We start from the raw sequence: 16,878 nt of genomic DNA, 5'->3' as shown, positions 1-16,878 counted from the left end.
CCAGAGGATGCTGTGAAGACTGAGGCAATTAACTCACAGAGTGTACTTCAGGGGTGCCCAGAGCCAGTATGTGGTGATATAAGTGATCCAGGAAGGCACAGAGCCAAGAGGCAGTGGGTAGGATAATGGCAGGGAGGGTGCAGCTTGCGAACCCACACAGGAGTGGCACCAACCCTGGCTCTATTCCCCCTCTCTGGGCCTGAGTTTTTCATCTGCATCAGTGACAAACCAGCAAAGAACTGGAGCTCAGAGCAGGTGTGCCATGTGGCCATTATTTGAGGGCTTGCTCTAGTTCAGATTGCCTCGGTAGTCATCTCAGTAATGCCACAGAAATTATGTTAAGTAGGAATAGGAGAACATTTTGCAACCCCTAAGCAAAAATATATAGCAATTAGATATTTACATTTTGACATTAAGGATTACTCCTGCTAGCCATATTCTCTAGTTCTCAAATATGTTTAGACATGACATTTATATTTGTTTCTCAATTTGGAATTAAATATTTCAAAGATACTATTTTTAAGGCTTTCTGTGAATGCAAACAAAAAATTAGGTTCAAAAGAAAGCATCTTAATACAAGCAACTAAGGATATGAATAATCTTCCAGCTGCAGTAGTAGGAAGTTATTTGCATTGTATACTATAAATTAAATGACATTAGCCCTAGAGTAGGAGATTAGATATTTGCTGTACTAAGTAGATGAATTAACTTCACAGTTTTAGCCTTCTAAAGTAAAATTTAAGAAGAAGTAACACCTGCAAAAAGCATTAAGAATCATAAAAACCGTTGTAACTTATGGAAGAATACTATATGTTAGCCTATAATATTCTACTATTTAATTTGCTAATACATACCAAAAGTCTAAGTGGGGAGAAACACTTCCGTATGGAGCACTGAGAAGGCTAAATAAAAGCAAGTCCAAATGTTTGTAAGAAATACAATCACTTTGGAAATCCAACTTGATATTGTATATTTTAACTGGCTTATAAGAGATGGAAAAAATACAATGCATTATGTATTTGGGTCACATATTTCCAAAAATAAACTTTCTAATAAAAGAGTGAATTAAAAGAACCCATGAAATCAGTTTCTAATAATACCATACTTTGTCTAGAACATGTTATCTATTTTATGTATGACTAGGAAATCTCAGGACCCTATACATGTTGACTTTCAGCCAAACTCATATGCCTACCAAAGATATAAACTGAAGTAAATTAATTTATTCTAGTTAATAATAAAGAACCAGTCAAGAAGTGTAGGATGAAACAGCATTCATGAAATAGAAAACAGATTGCTTGCAAATCTTATGCAAATGTTCTAAAACACTAAAATCTATCTGATCCCATCTTTCATACAGGCACTACTCACTACTGATGTAGGTTCAGATCTGTACTTGGTTAAGTGGAAAAAGCTTGTGGGGAGCCTCCTTTGATTCTTCTCGACTCAAGTATATCCAGCGCCTTGTCTAAGAAAGAAGGGGACTAAATACCCTCTTATACCATTAATCTGAACAGGGTGGAGATGGCAAAGCTAGAAGTCATTGTTTTGACTAAGACAGCTCCATACAATAGCTAAGTACAGTTCTAATAATTTTGTTTTAGGAAAGAGATATGTTAAAATACAAAATTATACTTTAGAGCTTCAAACTTTGGAATTTCAAAACACTTAAGAAAGAAAAAGGAACAGAGAAATAAATGCCATTCATTCATTCGCTCATTGAAAGTTCACAGAATGCTAAAACAGAAAACAAAAACAAAATTCATAGAGTTCTGACTATTTGCAGCATTGTGGTGATTTCTCAGGAAAACACCAAGACAATTAAAATATGGCCCATGCCATTCAAGCAATTAGAGCAAAGCAAAGGAATTAAAATATGTCCACAAATAAAATAGGAGATTTAATATTCCCTTTAAAATTTGTTGTAAATACCAGAGACTATTTCTATAACATGAGAATTTGTCTTAGAAGAAATTAATCACATGATCTTATTTTATTTTTTTTTTATTTTTTTTTTTTAAAGATTTTATTTATTTATTTGACAGACGGAGATCACAAGTAGGCAGAGAGGCAGGCAGAGAGAGAGAGAGGAGGAAGCAGGCTCCCTGCTGAGCAGAGAGCCTGATGCGGGACTCGATCCCAGGACCCTGAGATCATGACCTGAGCCGAAGGCAGCGGCCTAACCCACTGAGCCACCCAGGCACCCTCACATGATCTTATTTTAAAGCCACAAGCTCTGAGGCAGGTACTCTGGATTTTCAACCACATCTTGCCAACATTTTGATACACAGAAAATCACTAAACTTCTTTGGCCACACTTTTAATCTCTTCCTACAAAGATTTTGCCTATAATAGCTAACATAACTATCAGTGAGGATACAAGTCCATGAAATAATGCAATTTGGAAATTACTTTGCAGAACATTTAAAAAGTGTTCAACTAATTAAAAATAAATTATAAAATTATGGGGTTTTTTTTTGTTCATTTGCACTGAATGAAGTGTACCAAGTCAAATTATAATTCCCTCATTTTTTCTATCACAAAACCTTACTTCACCAGTGGAAAAATTTTTCAGGGATTCCTGGATGGCTTAGTCAGTTAGACATCTACCTCTTGATTTGGGCTCTGAACTGAGGGTGGCTTTCCTTGACATTCTCTCCTTCTCCTTTACAGCCGTCTCTCTGCCCCTTCCCCTGCTTGTTTGTGCTTGCGCTCTCTCTCTAATATAAATACATAAATCTTAAAAAAAAAAAAAGAAAGTTTTTCAGTTCAACAATGAGTTTACGTAATCCAAATGTTTTTCTTTTCAAAATAATTTCAAGATACATTAGAGAACAATTCCTTCAGTTGTTCATTTAATGTTTGATATACTAGGATTTCATAAGTGATTCCATTATAAAACACACTACAGATTACATTATATATATCACCTAGAATCACATAGATTGATATATATTACATACCTACATATATATATGATAAATATATATCTATTCTCTAGAGAAACAGAACCAATATCGATAGATATCCAAAGATACATATATTTATATATTTATACATATATAAATCGTATTTTCTGAGTGCCCATCTGTTGCAGTTGTTATTGGCACTGGGCATACTGCAGAGACTAAAACCCCTCTCTTCACGGAGCTCATAATGAACAAATAGATAGAGGTATGCGTGTGTATATATAGATAGTTTTTTTTTCTTTCAGGGAAAAGTACTATGGAGAAAAATTAATGATGGCAAATGGGGAAGGATATTCTGTGATCGGGAAGAGCCTTCAATTTTTAATGGGGTGATTAGAGAGGGCCTCTTTGAGATGGTAATGTTTGAACAAAGATCAAAGGAGTTTAGGAGTGAGGAATTAGAGTCCTACAGGAGAAGAAACAGCTATACTAAGAACTCTAGGCATGTTTTTGTTTAGTATGAACTAGAGACAGGAAGAAGGCTTAAGCAGAAGACAGTGGGCAGGTGGGAGAGTAATGGGAAAGGATAAGTGTGATGTAGGGTACAGATCACACAGAGTTTGGGTATCACAGCAAAGGTTTTTGCTTTTACTTTGAATGAAATAAGAAGTCCTTGTAAGGTTTTAAGCAGAGATGTGACATGATCTGTTTCACATTTTAAGATAATCATTCTGGCTGTGCTGAGGCTTGGGGAATGGAGTTTTGATGGGAAGAAAAGAGATGCCATTTTGGAAACCAATGTAATAATTCAGACTAAATGGTCTTGTACTAGGTCAGCAAAAGTGGAGGTGGTGAGAAGAGATTGTATTCTGGATATATTTTAAAAACAGAGGCAACAAGATTTCCTTATGGATTGAATATATGATATGACAAGAAAAAAAAAAAAAAGAAGTCAGGAGGACTCCAGGGGTTTTTGATTTGAACTACTTGAATAATAAAGTTGCCTTTTACTCTAGTGGAAAAGATGATAGAACAAGTTAGTTGGGAAGGTAAAACCAGGAGTGGGATTTTGTATGTATTAAGTTTGAGTGCTTTATAAACATTTGCTGAGGTTTCCCTGGCCTCCTTATCCTCTAGGACAATTAGAACTCTGACCTGTCATAGATATTTGGAAGCTCAGAGGCATCTGCTGTGGCTGGATACTCAACAGAATACTTGGAGGAAAAGAAATCCAATCCCTGAATAATATTGAGGATGTTGCCGAAGGAAACCGGAACAGGAGTGTTAGAGTGGCAGAAAGCAAGTGAGAGAACCAAGAAACCCTGCCTTGAATTCCCTGCTGCATGACTCCTTCCCAAAGCATCGTGCTTATCTTTTTGAAAACTGACAGACTGGACTCACAGAAACTGAAGGCTTTCTTTTTTGTCTAAAAGTAAAATTTAAAAAAGGGATCAATCTTAAATTTCAAAAAGAACTGATGAATGACAATTTCATTTGAAAAGAGTGGAACTTTTCTGAGGAATCAAAGTAAATGTTTCTCTAAGAAACAGCATATATATATAGATAGAGATTATATAGATATATAGATATATTTTATATAGATATATAATCTCTATCTCTATATATAGATATATAATCTCTATCTATAGATAGAATCTATATATATTATCTATCTATATATATACATATAATTTTTTTTTTTTTTTTACAAAAATTAGTTGGAGCACTTGGGTGACTTAGCCAGTTGAACGTCTGACTTAGCTCAGTCATAATCTCAGGATCCTGAAATCTTGTTCTACACCAGACTCTGTGCTCAGAGGGAATCTGTTTGTCCCTCTTCCCTTTCCCTCTGTCCCACTTGCTCATTCTCACTCTCTCTCTCAAATAAATAAATAAAATCTTTTAAAAAATCAGAGAAAATTTACTGAAAAAAGGCTCCCAATTCATATTCTGATTCCCTTAATTAAAAAAAAAAAAACACTTGATTGCTAAAAAATGCTAACTGTCACCTGAACTTTCACCTCATGAGTTGTAATCATTGATCACAGGTCACCATAACAAATACAATAGTGAAAATGTTTGAAATATTTCAAGTATTTCAAGGATTACCAAGATGCGACACAGAAATAGTGAGTGAGCAAATGCTGTTGAAAAAATGGTGCTGACAGACTTGTTTGACACAGAGTTGCCACAAACCTTCGATTTGTAAGAAAATGCAGTATCTGTAAAGTGCAGTAAAGTGAAGCACAATAAAATAAGGTATGCCTCTACCTGCCTTTTTAACTTATTTTTTACAATCCCTATTACATTTTTTATGCCATGTCCTGTAATTCCTATTGATATCCCAACTTTTATTATTGACCAAACTAAAAATAAAGCAAAAATAGGGAAAACAGAGAGTCATAGGGTAAAATAAGAGGTATTTACTTGTAGTCAACCCACAAAAAAAAAAAAAAAAAAAAAAAAAAAAACACCAGAATAGTCTTTAATTCTTTAATCTCTAAGAAAAGAGAGAACTCAAAGAAAAATAAGAAAACAAGAACCCTGGCAACCCTGGCAAATAGAAACAAAAGTTGAGTTAAGTGATATTTTTGATACTGTTTATTGAAATAGTTCAATGGTGATGTATGGTCCAAGAAGGATGATTTAAAAACAACTTAACTGGGCTGACACCAACAAATACTAAGGGTGCTGTGGAATCTCTGATGTGAACTGCATAGGAATTAGGCCTTGCTATGCAGTGTTTAAGAAATATATGCCTAATAAATATTCGCTAGTTTCTAGTAAGGATTTCTCACAGCTAAAATTTCATAGACGTGTAAAATGTTAGAGTTGAAGTGAACATATTTGTCATCTCATTTAATTCACATTTGTCCAACAAACATGAACTGGGTGCCTAGTGTGTGTCAAGTACTATGCTCATCATTGAGTATTCAAGGTAGTATGTATTCTTTCCGTACCTAAAAGAAAGTCACTAATCAACAGAATATGTTATAATAAAAGTGTGTAAAAGGTGTAGAAAGAGCTAACTCTAACTCCGCATGAGACACTCAGGGAAGGCTTCATGTGGGGGATGAGATTTGAGTTGCTCTTGACGTTTGGTAAACTACTTTTCATCAGTTGGAAAAGCTGACGAAGATTATTTTGGTATTGAAAGAAACTAAGTAAGGGTATGAAAGTATTAAAAAAAAAACAATATATAGGGAGAGAAATTAATAACATTGTTAACTTCTAAATTAATCCAAACTGCATTTGATGCATTGATAACCTCTACAAAACCCTCAACAAATGGTGCTCTGATATCTTGTAAGAATTTAGGCATATCTAGTAACTGTAAATTTCATAAACCAAAGTATATAGAGTTGAGAAGAGATATTCTTATGACACAGAAACAAAGTAGTTAAAATTAGTAATAATTTTTTTACCTTGTCTAAAAGTGTGGGATAACAACAACAGACAAGGAAAACATCAACTACTTTGAGCAAAACAAGAAACCTCTATGATTACCTATTCCAAACACCAACACGAGGTTTAGCTTACTGCCCTCCCTAAAAACCTCCTGCAACACTGTCCATCAAGTGTACCTACCCCCTGTGATTGTCCTATCTGCTTTAGCTTGTAACAGGAAACATAATTGTATACTCTGTTTAAAGACTGGCATTGTTGGTCTTCTGTGTTTCTTTTTGTTTTTGGTCTTATGTGTTTCTATGTAGATTAAAGTCACATTTTCAAATTCCCAGAAGTAACTGGAGAGAACAAAGGTGTAATATTTTCCCCACAAAAGGTGAATCTTCTATTTTTACTAATGTAATTTGCTGCAATAGCACTATGATGGTCAATAAAAACATCTGACTGCTTTCTATGAAAATTAAATATTTTACAATATTGATGTTTATAGAGTAAATGCACAAAGTTAGTTTTCTATTATTTTAAAGCAATTCAAATGGAATTTTGAAAAAATATTTGCTGTTCAAGTTTATGTGTGTGAAAAGAATCTATTGCATATACATAGTATACAATAACAAAATAAATTACTCAGTCAATACATTTAGTTATTGAATTCTATAGTAAGGGAATATATGAAAAAAAAAAAAGGATTTCTTAAGGTCTAGATGCCTAACTTCAAGTTACAGCTACCAGATTTTGAACATGTTAAAAAAATATTAAGTATCTGTAAAACAACCCTAATAACTTTAAAATATATTTTATAAAGTTTTAAAGATATCTCCAAAACAGATCTAATAAACAGAATATGAATAATGTTCATGATCTTGTGGCTTGTAAGCAAATGGGCACATGATAGTTTTGGCCCTAAAACATTTGAGTAGGGAATGTTGATAGAATAGCCAGATGGTTGTCATCCCATAACACAAAGAGGAAGAAGGAAGCTTTGGGGAGTTCTATTTTATTTAATATAACATTAAATAAAAATTATTATGCATTGACACACACACAGAGTTAGTTTGAACATGAAAATAAGCTCACAGAAGTAAATTTTATATTAAATTAAAGAGAAAGAGTACATCATGGCATCTATCACTATAAAATTGCATTTTTTTAAGTGACTGAGAGTTGATTTTGAAAAAAGTTATAAATAAGTCTGCTCATGGGAGAAAAAAATCTATGAATGAATAAATGAATGGGAAAATGAAAAAATGAGGGCACCTGGGTGGCTCAGTGGGTTAAAGCCTCTGCCTTCGGCTCGGGTCATGATCCCAGGGTCCTGGGATCGACCCCCACTTCGGGCTCTCTGCTCTGCAGGGAGCCTGCTTCCTCCTCTCTCTCTCTCTCTCTCTGCCTGCCTCTCTGCCTACTTGTGATCTCTGTCTGTCAAATAAATAAATAAAATCTTTAAAAAAATGAAAAAATGAATCAGTGAGTAAATAAGCATTAACACAGAACTATCAAGAATCCTCTAGAGTAGTGATATGAGGAGCTCTACAGGTTTCCTCTCTGTAAAAAAACCCAAACTATTAGAAATTACCTTTAAAAAACAGCCATTTGAAGTTTCGGGAAGTTGTCCAAAGGGCAATCTCCATAAGAACAGTAAGAGTCTGTGGCATGTGAGTTACAACCTGCTCCCTTCCTTCTCACCAAACAGCTCAGCAAGACTAAAATTCTAAGTGGATACAGCCAAGAGCATAGGCTTTCTCTCCCACCACCCCAACTTTCCAGGCAAGGGCTATAGTATCTACCCCAAAGGGGAGGGCCACCAGCATTTCTCATCTCCCATTCTGGCTCTATGTTGCAGAAGCTCTATTCCAGGCAAGTGTAATTGAGTGTTCAGGGGTTCCCTCCCTTTATACATTTCCCAACTGTAGCTCTATGCAGGTGTGGCAGGTCCAGATTACCAGACCTCAGTCACCTATGTCCTAGCTTGCTCATAAAACAGAGGCTCTGTTCCAGGAAATGTAAGAGCAAAGTTTGCTGACTTCATCCAGTGCCACACTCATAGAGCAGGAATATCTACATGAGAGAAGCAGGCTTCTGTCCCTACCTCCAGATAAGCAGTAACTCCAGAGTAGTAGTACAGAGATTCTGATAAGGGGAGGAAGACCTCAGTAGCTTTCCCTGAGGGAACTGATTTTATTTGGAACAGATGCTAGAAAAGCTCAAGCAAAGCAGCACTGTTAAAAACAATGGTACTGAGCCACAAGGGGGAGGCTGATAGTTCTATGAGAGCAGCAAGTGAAACAATATACAAACTAGAAGTTTCATAGAAAGAACTAGGGAAACAGAGAGAAAGACCTTGGAATTGGAGCAGGATTTAAAGACTGAATCCAACACAAGCAGAATAGCTGAAAGCTTAACAGGGAGACCAGGACAAGAGAGGAAAAAAGACAGCTGGTTAAAAACACTATTAATCCTGATGGGGAGAAGGTCAGAGTGATGTGTACATTTCCAAAGCTGTGCCCATGTGTGCTAATATAAGAGGTTACACACTTCAGGGGAAACAGGTCTTACTGAAATAGTATTGCCAACTCATTAAACAAATAATGAAAAAAGCAAACAAACGAAAAGCCCAAGGAGTGGGGACAGGGATCACACATGGATTTGCTACAATGTGTTATCAGAAACGACCAGTAATGAACTATAAATTAAGAGACATGCAAAGAAACAGTAATGTGTGACTCATTAACAGATAAAAACAAAACAAAAGCAGGCAACAGAACACTCCTTTGAGAGAGCCCAATTGTTGGAAATACTGAAGACATTAAATGAGCTATTACCAATATGCTCAAAGAATCAAGGGAATTCTAACAATATGTCATCAGATAAAGAAGATATATTAAGACATATAAATTATTAAAAACCAAAATGATTCTGGAATTGAAAAGTATAATAACCAAGAAAAAAAATTCACTACAGGGGCTGAACATTAGATTTAAGGTGGCAGAAAAAAGAACCAATGAACTTAAAGATAGATCAATAGTGATTATGCAATCTGATTAAAAGAGAGAAAAACTTAAAGAAAAATGTTCAGAACCTCAAAGAGATGTGAACTACCATTAGGTGCACCAACATAGGTATAATAGGAGTGGCCATTAAAGGAGGGAAGAGACAGAAAAAAAAAATCAAAACAATAAAGGCTGAAAAACTTTCATGTGGTGGAAAACATTAAATTACAACCACAAACTCAATGAACCAAACTGGGAGGAACACAAAGAGATCCATAACCAGACATATACACATGATAATGAATGTTGAAATCCGGGAAAGATAAATGCTTGAAAGTAGCAAGAGAATAACTGGTCATGTACATGAGATACTTAGTAAGATTAACAACTGACTTCCATTAAGAACAGTGGAGATCTAAGACACTGGGATGATATATCTGAAGTGCTCAAAGAAGTAAAACAAGTTGCCAACCAAGATTCTTACATCTAGCAAAACTAATTTTCAAACACTGAAGGGGAAATAAAGGCATTCCTAGATAAACAAAAGCTGATAGTATTCAGCATTCAGTATAAAGCGAGTATAGAAGACTCGCTTTAAAGAAATACTAAAGGAAATTGTTAAAGCTGGAAGTGACACCAGACAATAATATGAACTCACAGGAAAAAACAAAAAACTGATTAAAAAAAATTATATAGGTAATTATAAAAGTATTATTTCATATTTCTTCCTCTTTATCTTAAGTGATTTAAAAAATAATATAAAACAATATTAATATACTAGTATTGTTAAACCTGCAACATATGGAAATCAAATATACTTGGCAATAAAGCACAAAGGAAGTGGGTGAAAGTTATGTTGCATTGGGCTAAGAAAGGACACCAGATGGTAACTTGAATCCACAGGAAGAAATGAAGAAAATCAAAAATAGTAAATAAGAATATTATATAACAAATCCTATAAATATATACTTGCTCTTATTTCTTTTCTCAGCTTCATTAAAATACATAAGTTTATATAATTATATAAAGTAATAAATTGTAAAAATGAACTACTACATTTTTAACATACATAGACATAAAATTTATTAAAGTAATAGTACAAAAAAGGAGATAGGGGAACTGAGCAATATAGGATTAATATTGATATCTGTTACTGTAATTAAGGTAGTGTGAAAGTAGATTCGTGTAAGTTAATAGGTACTTTAGAAACCCTAGAGCCACTAAGAAAATAACTCAGAAAATATATTGAAAAAAATCACTGAAATAATTAAAACAGGACTAGGAAATACCTGTTTAATGCAGAAGAAAGCAGTAAAGGAGAAATGGAGGAACAAAAAACGAAAATAAGAGACAAATATAATCATGTTGATAATAATATTAAATATGAATGAATTAAAAATCCAAACACAAGGCAGAGATTGTAAGACTGTCTTTGAAATAAATAAATAGGACCTAAATATATGCTATTAATATGAGACACAAGTTAGATTCAAAGATAAAAGTAGGTAAAATTAAAAGAATGTCAAAAGATATACCATGTAAACAGCAACCACAGAGATCTAGAGCAGCTTTACTAATACCAGACAAAAATAGGCTTTGTTTGTGACTAATACTATACTCCTTGCTACTGGTAGCAATAATAGGGAATCTATTTGTTAATGAAATCTGTTGGAAGGCAGACATCAGGGATATAATGAAAGTTGGGTGGCGGATGACGGACAATCTTTTTACTTTGTCTTTATGCCTTTCTGCTTACATGCTACTAAAATCTCACATCAGTCTAGAAAATATCTAGAAAATATCTTGTTCACAAAGAAGAATAGTTCTTTTCATTCTGGGCTTCAGTTTGGCTGTTAATTTTGGACCTATGTCTGAGTAGTAAATCTTCTGAAGCTGCTAGTTCTTTCTGTATATTTAAAAAACAGTCTTTTCAACTGTCAATAAAAAAAAAAAAATCTCTTACTTGTGTATACCCTAGGGATAGTTAGTCTAGACAGATAGATATTAGATCCTAAGGTATCTTAAATTTAACAGTGCTCCTGTTCTGATTCATACGTATTAGTAAATACTTACTTAATTCTAACATTCTAACTTACTTATGCCTAATAAGGGACATAAAGAATCCCTTGAGAAGAAACTGAACTTCTAATACTTGGAATATGCTAGCCATTTAAGGAAAAAACTTTCTCAAGAAATTGCCAACTTGGAAGCATTTTTATGTGAGGATAAAAATCCACATAATCAAAGTAAATCTTTGGAGCTATCAAACCAGTTTAATAATCTTCACTTAAAAACAGTTTCATAAAAATCACAATGAGATAACTACATCACTTCACATGAAACATGATGGCTTAAACAAACAAACAAACAAACAAACAAAAAAACAGAGAATAACCAGTATTGATGAGTGTGGAAAAACTGGAACCCTTACACATTGCTGTGCTGCTGTTAGGGAAAAGTTTGTCAGTTCTTCAAAATGTTAACCACAGAACCATTCAATGACTCAGTAACTCAACTTTTAAGTATATAAACAAGTATATATTTAAGTTTATATATTTAAGTATATAATATATATGTGTATATATACATTATATATATATATTTAAGTATGTACATTAAGTTTATATATTTAAGTATATAGACAAGAAATTTGACAACATGTGTTTACAAAAACTAGGGAGTTTGTCCATGGTTTAGTCTTTAGCTTTCTGAAAATTGTTTCTACCACACCCCTTTCCCTTATAGTACAAGGTACGGTCTTTTTCTATACTCTAGTGGAACTCCCTTTGTCCTACTATGCATCTGTATTTAACATTGATTTGTGAAATTGCAATTTCCTGAAACAAGATTTATAATATATATATTTTATATATATTTATATAATTAATAAAAATATATTTATATATTTATATATTTATGCAGTAAATAATGATTTTGGGATGGAGCAAAGCCAGGACTACAAAATTCCTAATGATTACTGAATATTAGCAAACATTAGTAATGCTAAGTGTAAGAAATTAAGATTCCATGCCCCAAAGGGTGCCCTCATTAGGTTAAGTGTTTGACTTGATCTCAGCTCAGGTCTTGATCTCAGGATTTTGAGTTCAAGCCCCACACTGGGCTCCACACTCACTTTAAAAAAAAAAAAAAATCTGTACCCTTGAAAAATTGTGTAACAGTTTCCTAAAACAAATTTGGAATAAAAAACTTACAACTTTCTGAATTATCTAAGATAACAGTTATTACTTTTTTTAAAAGATTTTATTTATGGGGCATCTGGATGGCTTAGTTAAGTGGTTAAGTGTCTGCCTTTGGCTCAAGTGGTGATTCTAGAGTCTTGGGATCCAGCTCTGCATATGGCTTCCTCTTCAGTGGGCAGCCTGCTTCTCTCTCTCTCTCCCTCTGCTGCTCCTCCTGCTTGTGTACTCACTCACATGTGTTCTCTGTCAAATAAATAAATAAAATCTTTAAATAATAAAATAAAATTTTAAAAAGATTTTATTTATTTATTTATGAGGGACAGAGAGAGGGAGGCAGAGGCAGAGGGAGAAGCAGGCTCCCCAGGGAGCAGGGAGCCTGATGTGGGACTTCATCCCAGGACCCTGGGATCACGGCCTAAGCCAAAGTCAGACGCTTACCCAAGTGAGCCACTCAGGTGCTCCTAACACAACAGTTTTTACAACTTGATATGTTATTCCCCTATAGGATAAGCACAACACCTTAAGAAATACCTTGAGAAATCTAATAAACTAAATTGCTTAATGAAAGCTTTCCTCTTGATACAGGCTAACATTTCCTTATTGATATGTTTGTCTATATGTCTACATTTTAAAATTTTAATTTAGGCCTATGTTATCTTTCTGGGAAGACTCTCTAAGAGAACATTGTTGCAGAAAAAGCCATAAAGAAAGAAAGAAAGAGAGAAAGAAAGAGAAAGAAAGAGAAAGAAAGAAAGAAAAGAAAGAAAGGCAGAGAACAGGAAAGTGAGCCCAGGCAAACTCCAACATTCACTTTTTCAAAAGAGTGAACAAAGGTTGAAACTTATGATCATATGCTTTGTCATGCTATGGACTAAATTTGGAAAACTCTTAGAAGATTTTTTTATGCTAAAAATAAATATTTAATACAATCATGCAAATCATTTTAATACAGTTGATTTTATGAACTTTCTTGTTTTTATCTAACCTCAGTAATAGAAAAAAAAATCATCATTTTGCTATTGAAGATCAGAGTCTGTGAGGGCAAGATTCTTTATGCTATTAAGAATCAATTATCCCGGGCGCCTGGGTGGCTCAGTGGGTTAAGCCGCTGCTTTCGGCTCAGGTCATGATCTCAGAGTCCTGGGATCGAGTCCCGCATCAGGCTCTCAGCAGGGAGCCTGCTTCCCTCTCTCTCTCTCTGCCTGCCTCTCTATCTACTTGTGATTTCTCTCTGTCAAATAAATAAATAAAATCTTTAAAAAAAAAAAAAAAAAAAAAAAAAAAAAAAAAAAAGAATCAATTATCCCAAAGGTAGCACTTGATGATAAGGCCAGCTTCAAACTCTGTTGCGACTGCCCTGTTCTATCCAAACCTTACCTTTTATAAACTTTTTTCTACAAAAACATACTTCTTCACTAACATATCATTTATCATGATTTCTAAACACAAATGCTAATGAAAAGATGTAAGAAACCAGTTTAAAAAATCATGACTCTGTAAACATAGTACCTCGCTAATTATTATCTTAATAGATAAAAGCATTTTTAAAAACATTATGTTTAAAAGGTAGGCATGTGCAGCTTTCAGATTTGGAAAGAATGAGAAAATGATAGGGTCCTGTCTTTCATGCTATTGGTGACATTTACTATAAAACACTCTTAGTTTTTAAAACCTGACATTTTTGGTGAATATAAAGATTAACCAGAAGTGTAGCAAGTTCATTTTTAGTTGCTCTATGTGTAAAACTAATCCCACTCACCCAACCAAAACAGAAATATTGATGAAAATTTATGGGAAATCCCAAAGGAATCTTATTTGGAGGATTCAAGAAAGCTGATTTACCAAGAGCAAAGTGTTCATATTATCAAAGGAGTTACCTAAATTCCATACTCTAGCATGAATTAGAGAGTAGAAAAGAAAATCGAAAGCAATTTAAACAAACTGTGGAGAATTTTGCACTATCCCTATATATTTAGGTATGGAAGAGGGCTTTCAGTGAAATAAATAACTATAATCTTATCTATGAGAGTATGCACTTATACAAAATACTCTCCTATTATAAGCTATTGCATGTGTCAGTTGCAAAGTGATTATGACAGCCATTTTCCTTATAAGCAAGTACACAATCCTTCAAGTAATTATGAGAGGTGATTTAGGCTAAGAATGAAGTTTTAAAATAAAATCCTGTCAACCTGAAAAAATTATGATCATTAATACTTTTTGCTGGACTTAATAAAAGACATATTTATATGTCAGCTATAGCTATCCATAGGTCTTCCTATCATACACATTAGTATTTTAGTCATATTTATTCACCAATTTAACAGACTAAGCAGAATTCATTATATTGATCAAGATGTAGATTGGTTTTAGAAAAGTTTTATTCACCCTTATTCCTCTTCTTTTCCACTCACACCAATTCATACACACCTATAAATTATAATTTCTTTAACAAAACCAAGAGTTCAGAGGAATAAGGAAAAAACCATCAAGCACTTTGTTTGCTATTCAGTTATTCTCTTTAGCACAACTAAAACAAAATCTGGTTTCAGTTTCCTTGGACTAGAAAGGCAATTCTTTGAACAACTTCAGTAAGCTAAAAAAGATTTTAATGAAATTATGACAAAGTATTTAAAAATAAGTGGTAGATCTGAGCATTTCAATTAAAATAAAGAAAATAACTGAAAGTGATTATATTGTATAGGTCTTTCCACTCCATTTTCAGCCTGAGAACCACAAAATGCACCTGAATTCTCATTACACAGCCAGTAATCATAATAAGTACAAATAACCTACCATTATGGGAAGTGCTGCCAAAAAGAGACAATGAGTCTGGCCAGCCCTAGAGGAGCACCTGCAGTCTTATACTACCAGGTCTATAAAGCACCAGCATTATTATTTACTTAAATGTTTATTCTTTAAAGGAATGTAAAATTATCTACATTGAAATGCAGACTCACTCAAAGTAATATTCATGAAACCAGAAGTGTGATATTCTAGTTCTATATTTTTTCTAATACAGTATATTAATGAATTAAAACAGTAGCCCCTAGGATGATCTCATACGCCACCAATGGTACAGGCAAACACATTTAGTGAAAACAAATTATCCTATATAATTTTCAACCTGATTTCTTTCTCCAAGAAAAAAACTGATAAACAAATATTAGCAACAAGATTAAAAAGACAGATTAATGTTCAGTTTTATGTCATACTTTCTATATGTATGCACTTCAGCACATCATTTAAACTTTAAAACAGTTGAACAAAGGCAGCTGAGTTGATATATTGAACCCAAAATATTCATTGCCTCAGTCTCATATTGGGAAATTACCGAGCTTTGAGGAAACTGTAAGTTACACCAAATGAAACCATATAGCTTGTTTACAAAAGACAGATTGACTGAAGGTTCTGCTCGGATCTTATCTTTATAAGTTCAGCCTCAGTGGTACCTACAGCTGATAAGAGAGAAAAGTGACCTTTCCCTACCCTAGGGAGGGATTTCTATGCCTGAGAGAGGGAAAAAGGGGACAAAATGTGGTTCAATAGGACAACTCTGCCACTTGTGTTCTATAGAAAAATCTTTTTATTTTGAGCTTTTGATTATAATTTGATTCATTCTTGCCACTTAATCAGTACATTCAATTCCTTCTGCAATAAAATTTCAAATCACCTGCCTATGCATCTACTGAGTGCTGAGAAAGGTACAACCTATTGGATTCTATTGTCCCACTGAGTTTATTCCTTACTGCAGATGGAATCATCACCAAAACTCAGAAAAATGAGAGGACAAATTGGTTCATAATGATTGAAATTATATTAAAATATCACTGTTCCCATGAACTCAAACTACCCAGATTTACCTATTAATATAAAACTCTGCAATGGTCCTAGATGTTCATTTTATTTATTTATTTTTTTTATGAGGACTAGGAACGACTTTTTCCTAGTATATAATTTCTTTGTGAAATTATAGTGACTAACAAGACTAGGTGAAACATTCACTTAATAAAGTTTACAACATTATAATAACAAATGATAGAAAAGAAAGCATGGATTCTAACCACTTTGTCCTCCTTTGGGAAAGCATCCAAGGAAGCAGAGTAAAAAGAGGAAAAAGAAAAGAGAAAAACAAAAATAAGGCGTATATTAGTAAACAGATTTTAAGAAAAAGATCATATATTATTTTTAAAGTGTTAAAACACAGGTATTTTAAAAAGTAAATGTTTACCTTTCCCCAAAATACTCATTGTTCAAGCTTTCATTGAAAATGCACATATACAGATCCTGCTAGAGCAGAAACAAAAATTGGGCACTGTAACTTCCAAAATTTTCAGAACTTGGATTATTGCATCTATATTTAAAACATTA

At 33.7% G+C, this 16,878-nt stretch overlaps 1 protein-coding gene across 28 annotated transcripts in view; it reads right to left on the bottom strand.

Moving 5' to 3' along the window:
* The window catches only part of RIMS1 (regulating synaptic membrane exocytosis 1), a 501,274-nt gene that overhangs the window by 276,407 nt on the left and 207,989 nt on the right, over positions 1–16,878 (bottom strand). For 26 of the 28 annotated variants that reach the window (XM_059178404.1, XM_059178408.1, XM_059178427.1 and 23 more), the window contains one exon: positions 16,572–16,583. The exons of 1 other annotated variant lie outside the window; for it this stretch is intronic. In XM_059178404.1, coding sequence (XP_059034387.1) covers positions 16,572–16,583 — 12 coding nt within the window. Of the gene's footprint in view, positions 1–15,100; positions 16,584–16,878 lie in introns of those variants that run through there. One more of the 28 variants, XM_059178455.1, reaches the window with a different exon arrangement.

This window comes from Mustela lutreola, chromosome 6, assembly GCF_030435805.1.
Source record: "Mustela lutreola isolate mMusLut2 chromosome 6, mMusLut2.pri, whole genome shotgun sequence".
Taxonomy (NCBI): Eukaryota; Metazoa; Chordata; class Mammalia; order Carnivora; family Mustelidae; genus Mustela; species Mustela lutreola.
This window is presented reverse-complemented; position numbering and strand designations above follow the sequence as displayed.